At 31.4% G+C, this 26,656-nt stretch overlaps 1 protein-coding gene across 2 annotated transcripts in view; it reads left to right on the forward strand.

Annotated features, from left to right (window-relative positions):
- LOC114324245 (dipeptidase 1) overlaps window positions 1-26,656 on the forward strand; it is a 996,635-nt gene that overhangs the window by 851,104 nt on the left and 118,875 nt on the right. For both annotated transcript variants that reach the window (XM_050646393.1, XM_028272037.2), the window contains one exon: window positions 12,001-12,151. In XM_050646393.1, coding sequence (XP_050502350.1) covers window positions 12,001-12,151 — 151 coding nt within the window. The remainder of the gene's footprint in view (window positions 1-12,000; window positions 12,152-26,656) is intronic.

A 26,656-nucleotide genomic window follows, 5' to 3' on the forward strand; every position in this document is an offset into this window, starting at 1 on the left:
CACAACAATAATTTAATTGAGACGTACACAAAAGTTTGGGGGGGTTTAGGTTTAAGGAAACAAAACCCCCATAAAATTTTTATGGGGTGCGCAAATTTCACTATAATTTGTCTTTAAGATGTTCTTGCTATAAGAATGCCACATGTCCATTTTCAATAAAAAATCTCCAATAGTTTTCGATATATTCGAAAAAATCGATTTTCATTTTGTAACTTCAAAGGGCTGTAACTTTTTTATGTGCATATTTGTACTAAGGTAAGTTAGGTTCATTCGAACTATTTTTGGTCAAAGAATATGTGATTTAATTTATGACCTGTATTTTTGTTACACCCTGTATATTATGCCAAAAAATCATAATTTAAGAATAAAAATCGACCTGTTTCGGGATTTATTTCCAAAATTGCTCATTCACGAAATAATGAGTGTATTCCGTTTGGCTTTGCCACACTGTATAGTTGCGAAAATTATATTGTTTGTTGTTTTGTCTAAGAAAAAACTTGTCATAATAATAATTGTCCACTTCTCTTCGCTTTCTCTTGCCACATGTTACAGCTACAGTTACAGGGTACAGCTTAAGCTTACATTTATCATAAGCCTCTCAATAGTATAGCTCCTTGACTTGTTTTAAGTCTATTTAGAGATTGGTTATTTTCGTTTATTATAATTTAATAAATGAAAATAGTTTCTGTCGTTGTGGGATCGGTACTCACCGGAGGGACCGCAGACCTTCGGATACAATTAGCGTCTCTTTGCAAAGATAATGAGGTCGACTTTGCAAAGTAACAAGACACTTACACAACACACACACTACACATTACTCCCCTGAGTTAGTGATAAGTTATAGTCTAAAAAATCATTATGAAATTGACTGGCCAGTTGGTTGTGAAAACCAGTGCCAATAAAACACAAAACACACACACAGAGATTGGTTAGTAAGTGTTATGGTCTTGTGGTATATTATGAACCCTCTGTATAAATCATAATTTAAATATGATGTTATTAAGCTTTAGGGTATTGAACATACATAAAAACAATAGCTTATAGTTTGTATCACATGTTTATTACGAGTGAACTTGAACTATATTTGTTATGGTTCAGATAGGTATAAAAACACGCTGAGCAATCAGTATGGATATAGATATACAAATAATTATTAGAAGTTAGTATGTAGTAAGGCGAGGCGCTATGAATCATTAATGTTATTGTTTAGATATTGGATACCAGTGAATAAAGTATACTGTATAATAAGACGTGTTTAGTCTTTTTAATTAATTAGAACCAGAAGGCAGTAACAACACACTATTTAATACACGGCTGATCCTGCAGATTAGAGGAGGTCTTCTGAAAGGAGCAAAGATGGCGGCAACAAATTGGAAACGGAGACGGCGAAGATGGACAGGAAACCCAGTGAGCGACAGTGTAAAGACAAAGTGGAAATAAAATGTAAGTAAGAATGTCTATCTTTATTAAAAATGCTTCCCTCGTTTTATATTATTATTGAACATTGAATATTTATCTTTGCTGATTTTTGAATAATTTATGAAGTATCGATTTTTTTTTTAAGAATATCTATAAATTTTGAAATATGAAGTGATTTTTGAATTGAATATTTTTATAGAAGTTTATTATATATGCTATTCTTGAATTTTTATTGAATTTTGAATTGTTATTAAATTTATTTGAAAAATCACTATCCGATTTCGATTTTTAGTACGGTTATTTTTAAATATTGTATGGAATATCGAATTTTTTCCAAAAAAAATTCTATCGAATTTTGAGATTTGCACTGATTTTGAATATTTTTATCTAACTTTTGCATAGGCTGTTTTTGAATTTTGAATTGAATTTGTATCGAATATGTATACTATTATTGAATTTTTATTAGCCATTTTGTTTTTATTATTGATATTTATTGATTCTATAGATACATTTTCATCGATTTTGTGTTAAATTTTGTATGATATGAACCCGAATTAATATTTTTTGAGTGATAAATGATATTTTTTTAATGAATAATGATTAGTGATGACATACGTTGATATAAGAGCTTTAAGACAAACATTGCTATAAGCAAGAGATATATTTTTAACGAACCGACCTGAAGAGTCGAGATAAGGTATCTGGAGAACTATATAGATAAGAAGAAGAACTAACAATATTATAAGCTAAATATTATGAGGCAACTTGAGACAATAAGAAACCCACGGCTCTTGTCAAATTAGGAAGGTACTAAGTGATTTATAGAAGCTTGAACGCTTATTAGAGACCCACTCTGTGTTTTGAAGGGTACCTATTTTATTCATGATTATTCGTGAATAAACAACGGCCTCAAAACAAGGGATTGAGGTTGTGATATTTTTAGAAGAATTTGACCCGCATAAAATACCTATTTCGTGTTTTGAGTTAACTATACCACCTAAATGGTGCGTACAGATCAGGGCGAAAATTCGGGTTAATATTGGCGGAGAACTAAGACATCCGAGTGAAACCTCTTTTAGTAAGGTAAAACGAAGGTATCGGAGCTAGTATATGAAGTGATGATTATGATGTTATATGAAATGATATATGAGATAAATGATATATGATTGTTATATGAAATATGTATATGAAGATGAATTATGTACACTGTAGAAGTGTTATTATGTGGAGAAAATGAAGAAATATAGTTGTAGTACCAGACAAGAAGAAGAAGAGAAAAAAAGATAATTTTTTTTATTAAAATATGTGGGAAAAATTAAAGAAGACACATAAAAATTGCAAGAAAAGAAGCAAAATTAAGAAGATACTAAGCAAATAAGTAGCTAATCATTGAATTATGTCTAAGAATTAAAGTTGTAATTTTTTTTTTGCTCTAAAGTAATGTAAATTATAAATAACTTATTTTTAAATGTATATAATGAATTCAGGTTAAATTTTCGCGGAAAATGGAAGTGTTTGAATTAAGGATAGACAATATCTTACAATAAGTGTTAGTAGATAGTAAGCAAAGGGACACAAAATGTGAAATTTTTAGACATTCAGCAACAGAAGATTAAATCTTTATTATAGGTACAAGAGAGTTATTAGAAGTTTTTAGAGACACATTAGAAGTTTTTTAGAGAGATTACATTTTTATTATAGGTACATTATTTTAAAGTTAGTAAGACATATATAAATAAATCAAAAGAAGACTGAAATAGGAATTATTAATAGAGTAAAGGATACATTTTTTTACTTATTCGAGTAATATTAGCTTAGCTTAGGACTTTTAGTTAGATACGAGATTTTTAGTTAGGTAGATTAGATTATTCCCCTGCTTATAGGAGATGCATATAGGCACTAAAAGACTATATTAAAAATCCCGATAGGTTTAGTCACTGTTTTCATGTGGACACTGTTTTGTGAATGGAGAAAAGACTCAAAAAGCAAGACGGAACAGAAAGTGAATTAGTGATAATAATAAACAATTTTTAGGATTAAAAAAAACTCTGAAACGTACCATGTTACAGTTAGTTAGGATAGTTAGGAAATTTAATTTTTGAAAATAGTATTAGGTAACCATAAACATTTTGTAAAAGGGAAAGAGGAATATACCGTCAGATATTCTTCTTCTCTTCTTAGGACTTTCTTTTTTAAAAACGGCGGAGATGTGGTATATTATGAACCCTCTGTATAAATCATAATTTAAATATGATGTTATTAAGCTTTAGGGTATTGAACATACATAAAAACAATAGCTTATAGTTTGTATCACATGTTTATTACGAGTGAACTTGAACTATATTTGTTATGGTTCAGATAGGTATAAAAACACGCTGAGCAATCAGTATGGATATAGATATACAAATAATTATTAGAAGTTAGTATGTAGTAAGGCGAGGCGCTATGAATCATTAATGTTATTGTTTAGATATTGGATACCAGTGAATAAAGTATAATGTATAATAAGACGTGTTTAGTCTTTTTAATTAATTAGAACCAGAAGGCAGTAACAACACACTATTTAATACAGTCTCCATTCCATGTCATGACAGGAAGGATACATGTGTCAAAACCCTTTCGCTTTAAGTTAACTGGAATTTTTGGTTCTTTTATAATAAAGCTTAATTTAGTGACTGCTATCCAAGTCATTCTTATTCTTCTGGTTATTGCTGCAGTTTGATTTTCTTTACTACGTTTTATTTTATGTCCCAAGTACGCATATTTTTTAACAGTTTTAATCTTCATATCGTCAAGAGTGATATCTACTATTAATTAACTAAGCTAACATTACCTTAGTTTTTCAATATTCATTTTTAGCCCTATCGCCGATGCTATAAAGAGACCACAAGAACGGTATTACCTCGTTACAACAAAAGTATGAATTTCTGGCAAGAAAACAGGAGACATTCATAAGAATTTTTAGTTCCTCAAGTTTCTTTTTGTCTCAGTTATGACGACTATAACGTATTGTTTATCTTATAATTTTTTAGTTCATGTTTTACTGTTCCTTTGACCCTAATCTCCAACAATTCCCAGAACAATTAAGAAACCTAATTAGAGCGATTTTCAAGACAAAGATTTTAAGTTTTTGTGTGGAACGTTTAAAAAATATTGTATTTTAACGTTGTGTTCAGCGAAGCTTTAAAAATGAAGCTCGAATTAGGACGGCGCGGCTAGGAATAGGTGGAGTGGAAACTTTTAAATCCGTGCTATCAAAAAATGAAACAATAACATTAAAGTTTTATAACAAACTATATTTCTGAAACTTATTCTTCATATACCTCTGAAAGTAGTTCACATAATTGCCCAAATAAGTGCTTACCTTTCTAAAAGTATATTCTTTAAGGGGGTATGGTTTGAAATAGTTAATTTTTTATATTATCTTATATATAAAAATCAATTGCTGTTCGTTAGTCTCGCTAAAACTCGAGAATGGCTGGACCGATTTGGCTAATTTTGATGTTGAATTATTTGTGGAAGTTCAGGGAAGGTTCATACGGTTTTATATCGTCATTTTAGTAGCCACCAAAAATTTTACATCTATATGTATAAAATGCTCTTTTTTTACAATGTTTGTTGCCATACTCCTCCGAAACTACTTGGCCGATTTTTATGAAATTTGGCAGATATATTCGACCGGTCTGGGAGTAGGTTTTTATCTATATTTCATATCCGTAGGTCATAAGGGGGTTACCCATGACGCTATAACTCTCACAATAATGGCGTGAAAAATACGAAATTCAGTAGGTATACTCCTTGCTCCGAGGAGAACCGTACTAAAATTGTTTCTCTAGCACAATCGGCGTCCGAAATACAATATCTTAAGCCTTAGAAATATTCTGAGGACAGAAGAACGAGCAACAAATTTCATCGAAGAAAAGTGCAACTGTTTTGGACTTAAATTGGGCAAAATAAGAATTTTCTAATTTTTAGAAATTTTCAAAAAATATCTCTAAACCGAAATTTTCTGACGAACGGCAAGCAAGAGAAAAGTTCTGAGCACACGAAAAGAACAAGCAGCAAATGATAAAATTTTATTTAATTTTAATTAATTTTGTTTAATTTTATTTAATTTGAGTGTTTATTTTATTTTATTTCATTTTTTAATTTCATTAATTTTTTTTTATTTTATTTCATTTTATTAAATTTTAAATATTTTTGTTAGATTCTATTTACTTTTATTTAATTTAATCATTTTTTAAAATTTATTTTTTATTTTTAGTTTATTCAGTTTTATTTATTTTTATTTATGTACTTTTATTCAACTTTATAAAATTTTATTTTATTTTATTTTATTTTATTTTATGATATTTAATTTTAATTTAATTTTATTTTGATTAATCAACACCTATATAGTTGGACAACCCCGAACCCAATTATAAATACAGGGTTGTTTTGAATGTAGATAAAATAAAGTTGTTACATATATTTAATATAAGATAAACAAATTTAAGATTGTAACTGTTGCACTACAAACTTTATTTTGTTACTTCTAACTAAACTTTACTACTTCAAACATCATGTGTAATGAATTAAAAATAATAATAAAACCTCATTCACATCGAGCATTTTTGTATATTAATTACGAATTCTTTTTGTTTATTTTAAGTTTATTGTATACAAAAGTTTGTTTTTATCTATTGAGGCAGTACGAAGTCTGCCGGGTCAGCTAGTTTTAAATAAAAGTGCCGCATTGTCTCGGTTTCGCGCCAGCACGCTTGAGCGTAGTGAGAAACGTTCAACAACTGTTCGCCGTCTCCTTTGTAGATTACTCCGCGATTCAAAAACATATTCCGATGTGCATCACTTTACGATTTGACAGAGAAATAAGAAGATGGAAATGCAGTTATCAAAACTTTAATCGCGTTTTTCTCAAAACTGCTTTTTCAAATGCGGTAGACATCCATTGTAACTCAAAAACTACTCGACCGATCCACCTGAAATTTTGCATAGATTTTCCTTGCACAGATATATTTGTTTTTTATGCTTATTTTTTGTTTAGAAATCATTAGTATGTTGATTTTCACTCTTTTGTTACAAAGAATTTCGTTTTTTTTATTTCCGAGTGATACCAAGAACTCAAAGATCGTTAAAAAAACTCAACAGCGTTACCTCGAGAAACTCATAAGCTAATAAAATCTTGCCGGAACTAAAAAAAAATAAACGGAAATTGAATTTTTTTTGGAGATGTCTGAAAAAATTTGCCACTGTTGGCTTATTTTTCAATATTTTTCCTTGAAAATTTTTGTGGACATTCTGTGAATTGTACTTATGCTTATTTAATTTACAAATAAGTATATCATAGTTTCAAAAAAAATCACAGAAATGTGCTTGAAATGTTGATTCCAAACCATACCCTCCCCTTAAGGGGAACTAGATAACTTAGCAAAAAAGTATTGAGTACTAAACCTTAAAGTTCTAAAAAATACAGTAACACGAATCGCTTAGCGAAATCAACGATCAACGAAACAATCAATTTAAATAATAGATTCCGAATCATTTGTACTATAATTAAGGCATGTACATAATGTGAAATTGTGAAAATAATTTCGAGTTATTAAGACTGTATCTTAGGTGTAGTTCAAATAAATTAAGAATGGTTATACAGATAATGTCTCAATTAAAAAAAAATCAATGGGAAAATCCCAGTAGCTGGGCTCTATACCATAATTAAAAATCATACAGAACAAGTAAAAACTTCGTTTGTACAATGGTATAAAAATTTATTGAAAAACTATTAAAAAGTTATCCAAAAGGATTCGCAAAACGTTTTCGATCTAGATCAGATCATCTTCAGTGCCTAGAATGAAGTATTTCCACGTTAGAATGAATGCAAAAGGTTAAAATTAGTACTAGTTTAAGAAAAATGTGGATAATACTTACGTTCTGCGTAGTAGATGAAACTAGCAACCTTATAAAATAGGTGACATCGAGAAATATGATTTACATGTTGAAAATCTGATGTTAGTAGCGACTCAAGTCGATGTTAAAAGATAAATTTAGTGCAAAAAGGGCAACATGATTCACTGCTCGATAAGAGTGTGTGGTTCTTGCCAGTTCAATGGACACAGACCAACAAGAGTATAGGAGATGAATATCTATTTATCAGACAAAAGTGACCTGACAAGACAGGTAGTCAATTTTTGGTTATGAATTTAAAAATAGTGTAGTTTATGACTTAGTTCAGCTTGAATTAGTTTAGCTTAACTAATAAATTAATAATAATAATTTAAATTCATAAACTACACTATTTTTAAATTAATAACTAAAAATTGACTACCTGTCTTGTTATGTCACTTCTGTTGTTCTGAAGCTATTTCCTTGTGGCATTTTTATGATTAATTATTTATATGGGAAATAAGCCACAATTAAAATGAAAAAAATAATTTTATTAACGTTTCGACGCCCAAATCGGGTGCCGTTGTCAAAATACAAAATATATTTGACAACGGCACCCGATTTGGGCGTCGAAACGTTAATAAAATTATTTTTTTCATTTTAATTGTGGCTTATTTCCCATATAAATAATTAATCATATGTCACTTCTGTCTGATAAATAGATATTTCCATATTCTTGTGTTCTGCGCCTCTGCTATCCTATTGGTCACAATTCTTTTGAGGTCGTCAGTCCATCGCGCTGGGGGTCTTCCTCGTATTTGCTTCTCGGCCAGTGATCTCCACTCAAGCAATGTTTTTGTCCATCTTTTCCAATAATGTCTTCCACTCCGGTTCGTATACGAACTTTCTCGTTTATTACTCTATTTCTTAAGCTTATTCCAAGCAATGATCTCTCAATATTTTGGTTGTGTCGTTCTCAATTTTTCGGCTGATGTTTTTGTGAGACTTAAGGTTTCTGTTCCGTATGTGAGGATTGGTAGAACGCACTGGTTAAAAGCTTTCCTTTTTAAATATATTGTTATATTTATTTTAAACACGTCTCTCATTCTTCCGAATGCAGCCCAACCTAAACTTATTCTTCTGAGTAGCCATAGGCGTAACCAGGGGGTGGTTTTGGGGGTTATAACCCCCCCTTTTGGATGTATTTTGAGCTCTATACGCTTAACACAATTATTATTCCATATCCCCCCAGAGACCTTCAAGTAGATGTAATCCCCCCTAGGATCATCCTCGTTACACCTCTGTGAGCAGCTCGCATGTTTGGTTGTCTCGCGTTAACCTTATTTAGTGATCCAAATACACATATTTTTCCACAAAATCTATGGGCGATTTATCGATTTTTATTACCTTATTGGGGACGATATCATCATTTTTGTTTTTCCGTAGTTTATATTTAAACTGATTCACTGTGTTATTTGCTGAAGTCGTTGTAGCATAACTACTCTACTATTCTAGCTATTACTTCAATAGGTTACAACAAAAGTATGAATTTCTGGCTAGGGAATCACCTCTCTTCCTAAAACAATAATAACCATCCTAAATACTTTTTCCAATCTCTAATGTCGTTTGAATACTCACTTACCATGAACGCGTTTACGCGTTCATGGCACTAATCTATAGTCAGTTTTGTATGCGTCACAGGAGCTGAAAGTGTTCAATTTATTGCCAAAATTTCAATCTAGAAATAACATCCTACAGTCTCTCAAATTTGCCATTCAGGTATTTTTTCTCTTAAAAAGATTAAAAAAGTGGGTCCTCCTTATAGAAATAATAAGTCATCAATTTTAGCATGAATCAACCCACTCTATCGCTTCACACAAATACAATCTCTCGTCCATAGACAACCCGCCCACTGACTATTGACTTTACACCGAAAAAATATCCCAAATCCACTACAAACTTAATAATTCAACATCTGGTTGCAAAAATTATATATAGTCGATTCGCTAATCAGAGACACAACTGTCTACACTACAATCACAATAAAAATGCACTAGAAATAAACAAGCACGAGGAGCACTTTCAAATCAAGATTTGGGAGTGCTCCTCGAACATTCAAAGTGTCTTGATTTGTTTATTTCTACATAGTGCATTTTTATTGTGATTGTAGTGTAGACAGTTGTGACTTGCTGCTGCAGACTATTGAATGAAAATTCTCATATAGCTATAAATTGTAGTATAGGGGAGAGTTGGACAAAACCGGGTACCACTCCAAAAACCGTCTGTATCTTTTGCTATGTGAGAGTAGCAAATGTTTGCCGCAGATTGAAATATTCTCAAATGACTTAAGTTTGATATGCCAATGCCAATTTTTAAGAATATTCTTAGATTTTTAATTTTTTTTATTTTTATGAAAGTATTGCAAAATACCCGGTTTTGTCCAACCGGTATGATAAAACCGGGTAGTAACTTAATTACCATGTAAAAATACTAATGGGCAGAAAATAAAATATTTATTAAAATTATATGAACAAAAATCGAAAATATATGAACAGAAGTCACAAATAAAAACTTCATTTACATCATCATAGGCACTACAGGCGTCATAAGCCCGTTTGGTGCAAGACACACATTTTATCCAGCCTTCCTTCGCATTATAATTTGAAAATTGTTAATTGTAATATACTTAGACACGCATCGTGATTATTATCTTCTTCCTTCAAACTCTCCAAAATTTTGTTTTTGGTGCAGCCCTTTTTACCACGTTTTTTCTTTTTTTGTCCAGTTCATTTAGTTTTAATTTTTTTACGACTGAAGATTTTTTTAATTTTTCCTACTAGCTTTCTTACTAGCTTCTTTAACAAAAGAAGCAACACGTTGTAGTTAACTAAAAGCAAAAAAAACAAAAGACCACTGCAGAAACTGGAAGTAACAAGAGGTCTGATAAAATCGGGTACCCGGTTTTGTCGATTTTCGGACTACCCGGTTTTGTCAAACTCGTAAACAAGACATTAAATGTTATTTAAATTTTTAAATTATGATATAATATTCAAAATTTTTGGCCAAATTAAGGGTAATATACTAGGTTACATGTATTAAATTTTGAAATGGCCATTAGTTATTCATTAGAGGAGAAAACAGCTATCAACTTACCTTAAAAATCGAGTTTCCTGCATCAAAAAACAGGTGAAGTCTTACTGCTCCGGCACAGATTACTCAAATGAGGTAGAAATGAATACACACGACTGTTGGTGGTAAAGGGACACTAATTTTAACATTGTCTAGTAGATAGCAGCAGACAGTTAGAAGAATTAAGGGGTACCCGGTTTTATCAACCTACCCGGTTTTGTCCAACTCTCCCCTACCTACTCAATTACAAATTCACTACTTGCCTTACTCTTATTTTGTAGCTCTAGAACCCACTTTAGCAATTCTCTCTATCTGATGCGTTCCTGTATCTTGTTCTTCATAAATTATTTAGCCATATATTTTTCATTTGAACACTTACTTTCCATTTGAAGCACCGTAATTTTTCTTCGGTGGCCGTTAGAATAATTCAACCACTATATTTATAAACGTTCTTTGCTGTATAAATGTAAATTATAAAGGTACTATTGTATTTTACCTTCTTAAATAATCCTACAAATAGAAGAGAAGTAACTATTATTACTCGTCAAGAATAGAAATGACTTTTTTCCCATTGGCGCAGAGAGCAGACAGAGAAAGTATTCAGAGAGAAAGAATTGGATAAACGCCGTCGCCGAATCTCGACTGCGTCATTTTTAAACCTAGTTTATAGGTCGAGTTTACTTCTGCTCTTAAGGCAATTTCCAGTAATTTTCCTGCGCATCAACTGGGCTTGCCGATTGTAGGATATTCAAAGTTATTTTTAGTTTTGACACAGTGTAACCTCATGAGAAATGCTTGCGCATTGACTACTTAGCATGCTCAATTGCTACATTCCACTGACAATAAAATACATTCTGGTTGCCTGTCGGACATACTAATGGAGAGTATTTCTTTTTCTTCTTGTGGAATTGTTTTCTTTAGTGCAGGTTAAGAAAATATGTCTCTCTCCAATGCGGCTCTAAAGAAAGATGTTGAATCAAGGCCGGTTAAGTCTCTGATATCTCTAAGCCATGAAATCTGGCGCTTACCTGGACCCCGTTTTCCTTTAATCCTACCCTGGATGATCTTTGATGATCTTTAGCAGCCCTTTATCTGTACCTATTCTCCTCAGAACATTTTTATTGGTGGTGTAAGTTGTCCAATGTATTTTCAAGATTCTTCTATAAATTCAGAGTTCAAAGGCTTCTAACTTGTTCATCAGTGTTGTGTTGACTGTTCAGGCCTGCGTTCCATACAAAAGTATTGACCATATACAGCAATGCAGAAAACGACATCTAAGGCTGATATTAATGCTACCGAGTATTTCAACAGTGATATATTATATAAAATATACAAAATTTTATATAAAACTATTAACATTTCTTATTTCCAATTCAGTAATCACTGTATATCGCGATATAGGATAATTCAAGTTTGATTTCAAAAACACTTTGTGGACCGTTTAATTAAAACCCCTAAAATTCCAGAAACCACCACCCTTTTGTAAATTGAACAATGTCGACCATCCGAAACTATATCCACAAATGATAAAGCCAAAATGAAGTGCGTAATAAAGCCGGAATTCTTTTTCAGAGATCAAGAGTGCGTACAAGCGGCGGCAACTCTGCTCGTTAATAGGAGTTGAAGGAGGTCATTCATTGGCTGGAAGTTTAGCTGTTTTGAGGACTCTCTATCACGTGGGCGTTAGATATTTGACACTCACCTCCACTTGTAATACGCCTTGGTGAGTATATTTTTGACTTCTATATATTTTATTACAAAGATTTTTGTATCTTTTGTGTGGACTTTTATACAAGGTGAGTGGTGAGGAACGCGCCAAACTTTAAGACTGTATAATATAGGTAATATTAATTAAAAATAACTCATATGTTGTTATTCGATTTTCATTTGTTCCGAGATACGGGGTGTTAAAATTTTTCCTATAAACTGACGACTTATTTATTGCTCTAAAACCGGTTGAGGTGTGCAAATGAAATTTGGTGGGTTTTAAGACATAGTCATTGCGCATTTTTTGACACACAATTAAGAATTTTATATTAACCATTGGCGCGCGTACGGGTAATGGTCTGAAATTTTTGAAAGAAAAAAAAATAGTACGCCACTGAGATACTTCAAATCAAAAATTATTTTTGAATTCCTTGTTCATTTCTGACGAAACAATCTATCTTCCCGTTCGTTTGGTCATACGACGCTTCGTTTTCATGCAAAAAATAAAATATCTTAACGCTTAAAAAGTATTCGAAATATTCTACATCTACATTATTCATTATAGAAACTTAGTCGAAAACTTTGTAAGCGATAAGATTTTTTATTTTTAATGAAAACGAAGCGTCGCATAAAAAAAGGGATGATACATTTTTTGTCATAAATTAAACGAGGAATGTAAGAAAGCTTTTTAATTTAAAATATTTCAGTGGCGTACCATTTTTATCTTTAAAAAATTTCAGACTATTACCCGTACGCGCGTCAATGGTGAATATAAAATTCTTAATTGTATGTCAAAAAATGCGCAATAACTACGTCTTAAAACACACCAAATTTTAGAGCAATAAATAAATCGTCGGTTTGTAAGAAAAATTTTAACACCCCGTATCTCGGAAACAAATGAAAATCGAATACCGTTCAGAGTGGCAAAAATCGAATAACAGTCTTATGGCGCGCGTTCCTCGCCACTCACCATGTATAGAGAGGTTCAAAATTGGGGAATAAATTTATTTTTTCGAGAATAGTCTACTTTGGAGAAATATTCCGAGACAGGTAGATTTTTATTTTTAAATTATGATTCTTTGACATAATTATGATTGATTAGTAGGGTAAAGCTCAATAGCTCCGCTATAGTAATAGATAACAATAAAAGTTAAAAACAAAAATTTTAGCCACCTTTGAGCTTCACATTACAAAATTAATTAGAATATTACAGGGTGTTCGATAACACAGTGGCAGACCAAACTTATGTTTTTTTTTAATGGAACACCCTATATTTTATTTTAATTTGAAATCCTGTTAACTTCTCCATCACAAAAATATAAAGGTTTGTTATGTTATAGAGGGTATTTACAAAGTTATAACCAATTTTATATGAAAATCGTAACAAGTTCAATTCCCTGTATAAATAAAAATAAGCAAAACAACAATGGTTTATTAATGCCATATTTTTTAACGTATTGTAAAAATTTTCAAGAATGGTCGATATTGCTAATTTTCTTTATATCAAATACAGGGTGAGTCAAAACGCAAGTACATTATTTTCTCAGTAATTTTAAATGGAACACCCTGTATTTTATATCACTATTGAAAAGTACCATTACCGTACTTTAATTTTTAGATAACATTCCCTATGTCTAAATTTATTAGTTTTCGAGATATTTTCATTTTTCAATGGACCAGTAGCGTGGCCACCAAAATCACCAGAATTTAATAAACTGGACTGATTTTTTTGGGGTTACGTTAATAAGGAAGTTTATAAAATACCTCCGACAACAAGGGATGAGATGAAAAATAGAATACAAAGTGTATTTCGATGTGTTAATTTACAAATGCTCCGTAGAGTAAGTAGCTCATTGAATGATCGTTTTTAGGCGTACATAAATGTGTTAGGAGATAATTTTGAACACCTTATGTAATTAAATATTAAAAATATTTTATTAAAAGTAGCTTCTAATTTTTTCAAACATGTTTTTTGCAAAATGTATTAGTGATAAATTATGTTTCGTTCTTTATTTGTTACACTGTTACATTTACATACAAAGGTAGTGCTTAATTGTCTTCACAAAATATTGTATTTTGTGTTTGTGTGTTTTTTTGTAAAATTTATTACTAATTTTCTTTGTTTATTTGTTTTATTTACATAAAAAATAGTTTTTAATTGTTTCAAAAATGTTGCATGTAGTGGTTGTGTTTTTGTTTGTAAAATGTATTACTAATAAATTATTTTTATTTCTTTATTTGCTACAGTGTTACATTGATTACCGGATTGATAATCGGTAATCTTCAATTGTCAATTCAGTTATGGCTTACTTAAAATTTAGATAAATTTAAACACCTAAAATAATTTGCTCTGAAAAATGAAAATTTCTCAAAATATAATAAATTTTGGCATAGGGAATGTTATATAAAAATTAAAATACGTTAATGTTACTTTTCAATAATGGTATAAAATACAGGGTGTTCCATTTAACATTACTGAGGAAATAATGTACTTGATATAAAGAAAATTAGCAATATCGATATTTCTTAAAAATTTTGACAATAAATAAAAAAATATGGCATTAATAAACCATTGCTGTTGTGCTTATTTTTATTTATACAGGGAGTTGAACTTGTTACGATTTTCATACAAAATTGGTTATAACTTTGTAAATACCCTGTATAACATTACAAACCTTTATATTTTTGTGATGGAGAAGTTAACAGGATTCCGAATATAAAATAAAATATAGGGTGTTCCGTTTAAAAAACATAAGTTAGGTCTGCCACTGTGTTATCGAACACCCTGTAACATTCTAACTAATTTTATAGTTTGAAGCTCAAAGGTGGCTAAAATTGTTGTTATTAACTTTTATTGCTATCTGTTACTATAGCAGAGCTATTGAGTTTTACCCTACTAATCAATCACCCTGTATATGTCATAATAGTGATGTAATTCATTTAGTGATGACGGAATCGATGATTTTTTAAAAGGGAATAGGGGTCATGTGGTAGCTCATTTGAAAGGTGATTCAATTCTCTATTCAGTAATATAAACATTAACATCACTATTTGTACGGGGTGGCCAAAAAATATTTTTTTGAATTAAATTAACTGACACAAAAAGAAGAATGTATGTGAATAGCTTATTTCAGAAAGGGACCCGAGTCAGTTTTTAATTATTTTTTGTTAAGACTTTAGTTAATTTTTTTAATGAACAATATTATTAAATTGGAAATTATTAGTTCTGATCTATTTGTACAGATGTAACTGACTTATAAAAAACTATAATTGTACAAAACCAAGGAAGTTCATATCCAGACAGTTTTTTTGCATATTTCTCGAAAGTTAGTTAACATGACTCGAGTCTCCTTCTGAAATAGGTAAGCTGTTCATGTAATTTATTTAACTCAAAATATATTTTATCGCCAATCGTCACTAAAGTCATTCATTATTGTACTCATTTGCCCTCATTTGCGGCAGTAAAGTAACACTTTATTGTACTGAAAGAAGAATTTTACTTTACCTGCCGCGATTAATCAAATTAACCGAGATTGAATGTAAGTGGTCGATGGCAGTAATCAATCGATTATTCATTTGAGTGAACTTAAAAATTATTTACTTTAATTATTAAAAATATTATACACAATTGGCGATATTACCAATTAAATTTATGTCAATAAGGAAAATTCTGTAGTATTTTGTAATTATATTCATATAAAATAAATTAAAACTTAGCCGATTTAGTAATTATTCAATATTGATAACTATCGATTAAAAATCGAAAGCGGCCATCTTGCAAAAGTATTTGTCATCACTGTCATGAAATTATTATGACGTCTAAAATTTAAAGTTTTTAAATTGTAAATTGTAAGTAAGTGTTAAAACCATTATCAAATTGTTGGCGATAAAATTTTGTATGCGCCACGTCAGTAAAGACTCTTTATCGAACTCGTCCAATATTCGCCTCGCTCGCTACGCTCGCTCTGCTCGTAATATCAGACTCGTTTGATAAAGAGCAACTTTACTGACTTGGTACATAAATAACTATTACTGATGTCAGGGAATATAAAAAATGTCTATTTCATAAGTAAACATTGCTTTTCGCTTGAAATTAAATGTCAAACAGCCACTCACCTGCCTCTTGGCAGTTTGATCATTTAATTTAAGCAAAAAGTAATGTTTGTTTGTCAAATAAACATTTTTTTCTCTTTTCTGGCAGCAGAAAAATGTATTTTGAGTTAAATGAATTACATACATTCTTCTTTTTACGGCAACTAATTTAATTCCAAAATTATTAAGAAAAAAGACAAAGTTTTCACTCTAATGGCATATAAAACAACATAATGCTTGATAATGAATGCAACAACATAATTAATGATTTTCATCGAAATTGAAAATGGTTTTTCATTTTTTTCCAAAATTATTGTTTAGCCAGCCTGTACAAATAATTATGTTAATGTTTGTATTACTGAATAGAGAATTAAATAACCTTTCCAATGAGCTACCACACGACCCCCATTCCCTTGTTCGGTTGAGCTGCATCCAAACCATTCTATGAGATTTCTCAGCCAGGACATTTTTTTGTACCTATGCTGTGCCTTCCTTGAATATTTCCCTGCATTATTAATTTTAGGGGTTCATATCTGTCACCTTGTGTTATATGACCCAAGTATTGCAGTTTTCTTATTTTGATGGTATCCAGTATCTCCCTGCTGTTCTCTATTCTTCTTAGTAATTCTAGTACTTCTTGAAAAACTCACCGACAGGTAAATTTTTTTTAAAGGTTGACACATTTTTCTGTCATTTTCGATTATTTTATTTTCACCCCTAAGCCAGGGTAAGGATCTTAAGGGCAATGGAAGTCAAATAAGATATAGTTTAGACAGAGAACAACGAACATGTTCTCTTTTTTAAAGCACTTGAAATTATCTCTAAATCTTTAAATTCGGAAAATATTTTATTTCGTTTATTCGCAAACTTGAAAATTTTGGCCATGTTATGCAACACCCAGAGAGATATAATATACTCCATTTAATAATACAAAGCAAGATAGACGGCAGAAGGGGGGCCTGGTAGAAGAGGAATGTCATAGCTTAGAAACCTGAGAGAATGATTCAACAGATCTTCTGTATCCATTTTCCGAGCTGCCATCAACAAAATTACTATTAGTCGAGGAAATGAAACTGAAAAAATGGCAAAACCTCGCAATTTTTTCGTCCAGCATCGATTTGTACAAAAATTTGGGATTAGGCTCCTTACACCCTCTAGTTCATTTTGTATATTGAGCCGCTGTACGCTTTTGGTTTTTTAAGGGTGAAAACTAATTGTAAAAAATTATAAAATAACATTTTAAACTTTAATATCGTCAACATTTGGTTCTTATTAGTTACATAATGATTGTTTTATGCTTTAAGATATACTATCATAATATTTCAACCCTTAAAACCACCCTTGTTGGAGATATATTACAAAAAAAATTACTTATCCTCAAAGAATAAATTCGGCTTGCATCGATTTACATAAAAATTTGGGATTAGGATCATCTCACCTTGTACTTCATATTCTATAATCATGCTTAAGAGCGTTGATTATTTTTAGGGGTGTAAACTACCCCTTATTGTCAAAAATTATATAAAAACATTGTAAACTTTAATATGGGTAAAATTTGGTTTTGATTGGTTAAATAATGATTGTTTTATGCTTTAGGATATAATATCATAATATTTCAAAGCCACCCTTAATAACATTACAATTTTTATAAGTAGATAATTTAATAGATCTATACAGAAAAAATAGTAGAATTGAAGAATTACAAAAACATTTATTTACACAAAATTACGAATTTACAAATATGTACAAATACAAATACAAATAGTTTTTTAGTCACCTGCCAGTATACGAACCGGTTCTGTGGTGAAAATGATCCATAAGCGGACTATTCAAATTTTTCGAAAAAAAAATTAGTTTTATAAACATAGCTCCTTCATTTTTGTCAATAAAAAGTTTTTCAAAAATGATTTTGTAGGATTTTTGCAGAGCTATAAGACTGTGTAAACTAAATTCCGTAATATCCCTTAGTTTTTAATTGGGGTGGGTTTAAAGGGCTCAAATAAGGGGGTGTTTGGTCGTAAATAGAGGTTTTAAACAGCTATATCTGGCTAACTATTCACGGTAATGAAAATCCATGCACAAAAGAATTTTATTTATTAAAAAAGCAACAATTTAGTATTGCATCATTTTTATCGTATCTCCAGTATTTTCGGAGATATTTTGAAGTAAAAGGTGAAAAATAGGAAATTGCAAAATATTAATTTTTCTTTAAACTCCAATTTTTCTAAAATTACCTCTTTTAAATAGGTCAAACTTCTTGGGTGTATTTATAGTATAAATATAAAAGGAATTAGAGAAAGGTGAAGACCAATTTTTAATTAGGAGGGTAGTTAAGGGGTTGTTTTCACTGATTTTTTCATAAAGAAAAGCAGGTACCTACCTTTTTTTGATCATAAGTCACTTAGTTTTTGTGCTAGAAACTTTTTATTATTATTTTTGGAAACGTCTAATTGTGTACTTGAAAAAAGATTATTTAAGTTTTCCTCAAAAAATCCAAAGTTTTTCCGTTATTTGGCATTGAATATTTCAAATTGTGCATTTGACGAAAGAAGCTAACTTTTAACATGCCGTATCTCGGTTTGTATTGGTCTTAAAGATATTACAGAAAAATGATTTAGTTTGTGTTACTAAAAGATACAATTTTGATATTTACAGTTTTTTTGGTTAAATGCATATTTTTCCAGGTATTCTCAAAAAACCCTCTAAAAAAGTCGATTTTTTCGTCGAAAAACTGTTACTTTCAAGCGCGAATAACTCGAAAAATATTAGTTTTACGAAGAAAATGTAAAAAACATTTTTTCTTAGAAGCACAGTGTAAGTACATCGACTTACATAGTTAAAATGTAATAAAAATTTCCCGCCCCCGAGATGGGGTGGCAACCACCCCCAAGGTTTTAGCGTACAGCGGCATGATATAGAAAATGATCCTTAGACTATTCCCTACCATCTGTAACAATTTCAAGCAAATCCATGCTGGACGAAAAAATTGCGAGCCAAAAAGCTTCATTTCCTCGACTATATAGCCAATTTGATAGCCAACGCTTGATAATCGAGCATGGCACATAAAGAAAAACAATATATATGACACTTTAAAACATCGTATTCGGAAAATTAATCCTAAACCTGTGACTTGGGGAGGGCTAAAGATTGCAGCACAAAAAGGTTTAACTTCAGTGATTATTTCATTCATAGGAGATTCTGACCAATAGAAAGCTGCAGAAATAAAAATTAAACTGATTATTTTTTAATGATTTTAAATTCCAATCGTATAGTAAGATATTTGATCACGTGTTTAATTCTGTCCAATCAGATTGAAAATATACTGAGAATTATCTACTGTAGAAAATTACCGATAGAATTTTTTTAAGTAGATTGTTTCCGTTTAATGGCAACCAGTTTCCTAGTTTTGACAACTGTAACATTTAAGAAAGTATCCAAAATATACGTATTAAAAAATAATCTTACGAATATCACACGACAGTAAGAATAAATAAGAAAATATTGCTTCATTTTTACTCAAATTTGTTGTCATTGGGCAATAGCCACTCGAGCCCTGCGGGCTCTCGTGTCTATTGCCAGACAACAAATTTTCGAAAAACTGGCGCATTATTTTCAATTTATTCTCACTCTCTTGTGATATTATACCCGATTATTTTTTAATGATATAACTTCCAATCGTATAGTAAGATATTTGATGATCACGTGTTTAATTCTGTCCAATCGGATTAAACTTATACTGAAAATTATCTACTGTAGAAAATTACCGATAGAATTTTTTAAGTAGATTGTTTCTGTTTAATGGCAACCAGTTTTGACAACTATCATATTTAAGAAAATATCCATAATATATGTATTAAAAAATAATCTTACGAATATCACACGACAGTAAGAATAAATAAGAAAATAATGCTTCATTTTTACTCAAATTTGTTGTCATTGGATAATAGCCACTCGAGCCCTGCGGGCTCTCGTGTCTATTGCTTCTTCTTCTTCTTCTTTTTATATAGAAATTACTCTGTCTGTTTTTCAATGTGCCTCCAGTAAGTTGTCATTCCATTTTTTTCGTGGCCTTCCCACTGATCGTCTTCCTATTGGGGAACCGTCTCTCGCCGTTCTTACTACTCTATTTGTTGTCAGTTGGCTTATGTGGTCGTTCCATTCTACTCTTCTGCTTTTCACCCAGTTATTAATGTTGTCCACCTTGCATCTCCTTCGTATATCTGCACTTCTAGCTCTATCCCACAGCGTCTTACCATCGATTTTTCGCAATGTTTTCATCTCTGCTGTTTCTAGCATTCTTTTTATCCTGTCTGTATCAGGTCGTGTTTCTGCCGCGTATGGCATTATTGGTCTGATGACTGTTTTGTAAATTCTACCTTTCACTTCTTTTCAGATGTTTTTATTTCTCCAAATTGTTTCATTCAGACAACCTGCGGCTCTGTTTGCTTTATTCACCTGATCTTCCACTTCTGTTTCGAGCTTTCCGTAGCTGCATAGTGTGATGCCTAGATATTTAAACTCCATAACTTGTTCTATTATTTGACCCTCCAGCTCTAATTTACACCTTATTAGATCTGCTGTTATAATCATGCATTTAGTCTTCTTTGGGGAAATTAACATGTTAAATTTTCTAGCGGTTATATTAAATTCGTGCAACAAACATTGTAAATCATCTTCACCTTGAGAGATTAGTATTGAGTCGTCTGCATAGCAGATTATTTTAAGTTGTTTTTCTCCCATTTGGTATCCTTTTTTTGTTCTTACTTTTTTTATTATTTCGTCCATGATCAGGTTGAATAACACAGGACTCAGGGAATCTCCCTGCCTTATCCCATTGCCAGCTTCAATTGGGCCAGTTAGTTCCTCATCTACTTTTACTTTTATTGTGTTGTTCTGATAGATATTATCGATCGTTTTAATTATTGCTACAGGTACCTCTCTTGCATACAATAAATGGATAACGTCCTTTAATTTTACCCTGTCAAATGCCTTCTTAAGTTCCACGAAACATAAGTATGCCGGTTTGTTGTATTCTAACGATTTTTCTTGAATCTGCCTCATTATAAATATAGCGTCGGTGCATGATCTTCCCGACCTAAAACCTTGTTGTTCTTCTGCTAATGTTATAATTTTATTCAGTTTGTTTGTTATCACTTTGGTCGTTAATTTTAGTGTTGTGTTTAATAAATTAATTCCTTTGTAATTCTCCGGGTCCGATTTTTCTCCCTTTTTAAAGAGAGGTATTAGGATGCTTGATCTCCATTCTTGTGGTATTCTGTTTTGTTCTATTATTTTTTGGATTAGTTTTAATAATTGTTTGGTCAGGTCTTGTCCTCCATACTTGAGGAGTTCATTCGATATTCTGTCCTCTCCTGGTGATTTTCTATTTTTTAATTTCCTTAATGCTTCCGTTACCTCTGCTTCTTCAATATTTATTTCTTCGTTTGTTGTCACTTCAGGTGTTGATGGTTCGTTATCGTTATCTTTAGCAAACAGAGATCGAAAGTAGTCTGCCCAAGTTTCCTTCTGAATGTGTTTCGTTTTTATTAGTTCGTTCATTTCTTTTCTTTGTCCTCTGATCATTCTCCATATTTCCTTTTGTGTTCCGTAGAACACATTCTATTGCCAGACAACTAATTTTCGAAAAACTGTCGCATTATTTTCAATTTATTCTCACTCTCTTGTGATATTATACCCGATTATTTTTTCATGATTTTAACTTCCAATCCTATAGTAAGATATTGGATCACGTGTTTAATTCTGTCCAATCAGATTAAAATTATACTGAGAATTATCTATCTACTGTAGAAAATTACCGATAGAATTTTTTTAAGTAGATTGTTTCTGTTTAATGGCAACCAGTTTCCTAGTTTTGACAACTGTCACATTTAAGAAGATATCCATAATATACGTATTAAAAAATAATCTTACAAATATCACAAGACAGTAAGAATAAATAAGAAAAAATGCTTCATTTTTACTCAAATTTGTTGTCATTGGGCAATAGCCACTCGAGCCCTGCGGGCTCTCGTGTCTATTGCCAGACAACAAATTTTCGAAAAACTGTCGCATTATTTTCATTTTATTCTCACTCTCTTGTGATATTATACCCGATAATTTTTGATACTTTCCCGTCGTCAAGTATATTACGTCAGATGCCCTTCGTTGTTATGAAAAAATACATTCGGTGACATTAATGACAATTAATGTTTTAAAAATTATAAAAGTGATGACTTTTATTTTCTGAAAAATCCACTGACCACCATTCTGTCAGAGTTGGGAACCAAAGTAAATTATAAAATAAAATTTTGGAAATCACAAGAGCCACCATATCTAATCGAAATCAAAAATAATTTTGACAAATACCTCATTAATCTAAATAAGGAGAACATTAAATCCTGTTTTCAGATCGAACTGAATTATCTTACGGGAACAATTTAGACAATTTTCTCAACCCACAAAAAAATGGAAACTCATCAGGAATTTCTTAATGAATTTTCAGCTTCATATGGAAATTATACATGGGTATTTACAGATGGTTCTTTAGATCCCAAGTCGAGGACAGTAGGTTTTGGGGTACACATACCTTTAATCAATTATAACTATGCATCCAGATTACATGAGCACACCCAAATATTCACTGCAGAAATTATTGCAATTAATAAGGCAGTATCTGTTTGTATTGAAAAAAATATTAAAGAAGCAATAATTTTTTCAGATGCTAAAAGTGCTATCCAAAAATTACATAACACCACCTGGGGGACAAACCATATTGTAAACCTAACTAAAAGACTCATTATTAAGTCAATGGAAGCAGGATTTAATAATATTAAATTATAAGATTATATTATAATCTAAGCTTGGATCCCAGGCCATACTGGAGTAAAGGGGAATACAGAGGCTGATAAATTGGCAAATATAGGCAAGACTTTAAATGTTCCTGCAGACATTAAAATAGATAAATTTGACTTTTTGCCTTTTATTAAACAAAAAATTGTAAATGAGTTTAAAGTTGAATGGACGAAACAGTTTAAAACTAAAGGGAAATGGTATCAACAATGCCAAAGTGATTTTTCTATAAACCCTTGGTTCCACAAAATTACATTTGTGGATCGAAGGCACTTGACATCAATTATTAGAATGCGAACGGGCCATTGTCACACACCAGACCATTTGTTTAAAATTAATTGTAGTGATACTCTTTTTTGTGAATGTGGACAAATAGGAAGTATAACTCATATGTTACTTGAATGCCCAATTAACAAAACAAATCAATTTGACCTGTATCAGGAACTTGTTAATATAGGAAGACCAACCCCCATTTCAATACAAAATCTCCTACATAATATTAATGACCAAACCTTAAGAAAGATCAATCAATTTTGACCCTTTGAAAAGAGGATTCCCTTCCAATTACAGTCTAAATACGAGGGTTGGCCAAGTACATAAGAGGTGAAGGCCATGAAACTAAAAGAAGAAAAAGTGATGACTTTTAACCGTGAAATATTTATAACAACTGTGTGTTTAATTGTACTAATTTGTACATTGTACATTGTACATAAATAAATTACAATAAAATTTTGGTTTTGAACAGCGTTAATCATGAAATAATCGCAACAAATTGCACTTGATCTCTAAAATTATTATACTTACAATTTCAGAGCTCTTGTGCAATTACTACTGATAATTTCAAAATATGCAATATTTTTGTCCGTAATATGTCCATGAATAATGAATTGAAATTAATTTTAAATAATACACTAGGGATTGGATAGGACCTAAGAAAACACATTACTTCTAGTTCAGTAATCAATAGACGCAGTAATTACTCTAGACTCAACTAATACACAGCACAAACCCACATAGCAAGGAAACTGCTTTAGGTGAAAGGGGGAAAGATAAATTAATCAATCTTACACCAGAAACTTTCTAGAAAAATGTTCGTGTATGGGATAATTATAAAGCCTATGATAAAGTGTGAGTTGGAACGAGAGGAATTAAAAGAAGAGCGATTTCAATCAAGATAAAGTCACCTTCAAAACAGCATGCACATAAATGTAGATTCTTTAAAATTTACACTCAGCTGTACAAAATTCCGCCACCCAAAATTTTTGATTAAGTTTGACAATATATAACTTTATTATTTGTACTCCGATTTTCAAGATTCTTGCATCATTTTGTAGGTACATGTATTGATGTCGTTTGTTACTATTCCGGTAACAAAATATTTTTGCTTAGATGTTATTATACGGGGGTGAATGGAAGCGTTGTTTTTTCTCCTAATTTCAAAAAATTCTGTGGAAATATTGGAGGGCTGATTTTCTTTCATACTCCTTTTGTATTATCTTGGAGGTATCACTAAGGTTTAGTTTTTTAATTACCCCAATATCTCTTTTATTGTAAGAGATGTAAATAAAAACACTGCTTTGAGGGTTTATTTAATTAAAAATATCAAACGCACTAAAATTAACAAAACAAAACAAAATTAACAACAAAACAAAACAATTCAATAGCGGGTATGTCCATCTCTTGCAGCAACGACTGCTCGCAATCTGTTTAGCATCGAATAAAGGTGTGTTATCCTTGCCTGGGGAATAGCCCGATATTCCTTTACCAGGGCCATAACTGTACCAAATTTTCTGGAGGCCTAGGATGACGGCGAATAGCTTTTTTAATTCTGTGGCTGGGTTCTAAAAGGGCCAATGTCAATATTTCACTTTTTGTACCGCTTTCTTTAAAATTTAATATTGACAAAACAAAACTCAAAAAATTGACATTGGCCATTTTAACAATAAGCCACAGTATGTAACTTTGTGTTAAAATGGCCAATGTAAATTTTTTGCGATTTGTTTTGTCAATATTAAATTTTAAATAAAGCTGTACAAAAAAGTGAAATATTGACAGACGAAGCAAGTTTTCAATCCTAATAGTAAATTAATAATATTGAAAAATATTAAAAATCACTAAAAGATTTTTAAATTGAAAACTTATTGGTACATTTTCATGGTAACACCTCCAAGACTTCTATAATTTGCAAGTCATATGAATGCTGCAGTGAAGACGAGAGGGAAGGAATTCTACACTTTGCAATTCACATCCCCCGTCTTCAGCCGGCAAAGTTCCAACTGAAAGATGCACCTGGTTACTCTACGGAGTAATACGAAAATAAAATAAAAAAATAAAAATGTGTACCATTTTTATTCGGTTGCGATGCGAAGGCAAACCAATCTTACTTTTTAATTAGAATACGGAGTGCAGTCCAGTTGCTTTAACCGCGATTTTTTGCTCTTATTGGAGCTTCATCAGAAGAAACGTAGGCACTGTTCTCCATACTCCAACTAAATTGCATCGAGAGGTTTTCCCACACATCGCAACCAAATGGATGATAATAGGTGGCTAGCGCCATCTGGCAATTGAAAGACGAAGCAAGTTTTCAATCCTAATAGTAAATTAATAATATTGAAAAATATTAAAAATCACTAAAAGATTTTTAAATTGAAAAATTATTGGTACATTTTCATGGTAACACCTACCAACACCTAAAACTTGCTTCGTCTTTCAATTGCCAGATGGCGCTAGCCACCTATTATCATCCATTTAGTTGCGATGTGTGGGAAAACCTCTCGATGCAATTTAGTTGGAGTATGGAGAACAGTGCCTACGTTTCTTCTGATGAAGCTCCAATAAGAGCAGAAAATCGCGGTTAAAGGAACTGGACTGCACTCCGTATTCTAATTAAAAAGTAAGATTGGTTTGCCTTCGCATCGCAACCGAATAAAAATGGTACACATTTTTATTTTATTTTCGTATTACTCCGTAGAGTAACCAGGTGCATCTTTCAGTTGGAACTTTGCCGGCTGCAGACGGGGGATGTGAATTGCAAAGTTTAGAATTCCTTCCCTCTCGTCTTCACTGCAGCATCCATATGACTTGCAAATTATAGAAGTCTTGGAGGTGTTACCATGAAAATGTACCAATAAGTTTTCAATTTAAAAATCTTTTAGTGATTTTTAATATTTTTCAATATTATTAATTTACTATTAGGATTGAAAACTTGCTTCGTCTTTCAATTGTCAGATGGCGCTAGCCACCTATTATCATCCATTTGGTTGCGATGTGTGGGAAAACCTCTCGATGCAATTTAGTTGGAGTATGGAGAACAGTGCCTACGTTTCTTCTGATGAAGCTCCAATAAGAGCAGAAAATCGCGGTTAAAGGAACTGGACTGCACTCCGTATTCTAATTAAAAAGTAAGATTGGTTTGCCTTCGCATCGCAACCGAATAAAAATGGTACACATTTTTATGAAATATTGACATTGGTCCTTTTAGAACCAGGCCACAGAATTTATCTCATAAATGCTCAATAGGATTGAGATCTGGGCTGCATGCGGTCGTTCTAATCTTATCAATCCAATATCAATTTTATGA

Source organism: Diabrotica virgifera, chromosome 3 (genome assembly GCF_917563875.1).
Source record: "Diabrotica virgifera virgifera chromosome 3, PGI_DIABVI_V3a".
NCBI classification, from domain to species: Eukaryota; Metazoa; Arthropoda; class Insecta; order Coleoptera; family Chrysomelidae; genus Diabrotica; species Diabrotica virgifera.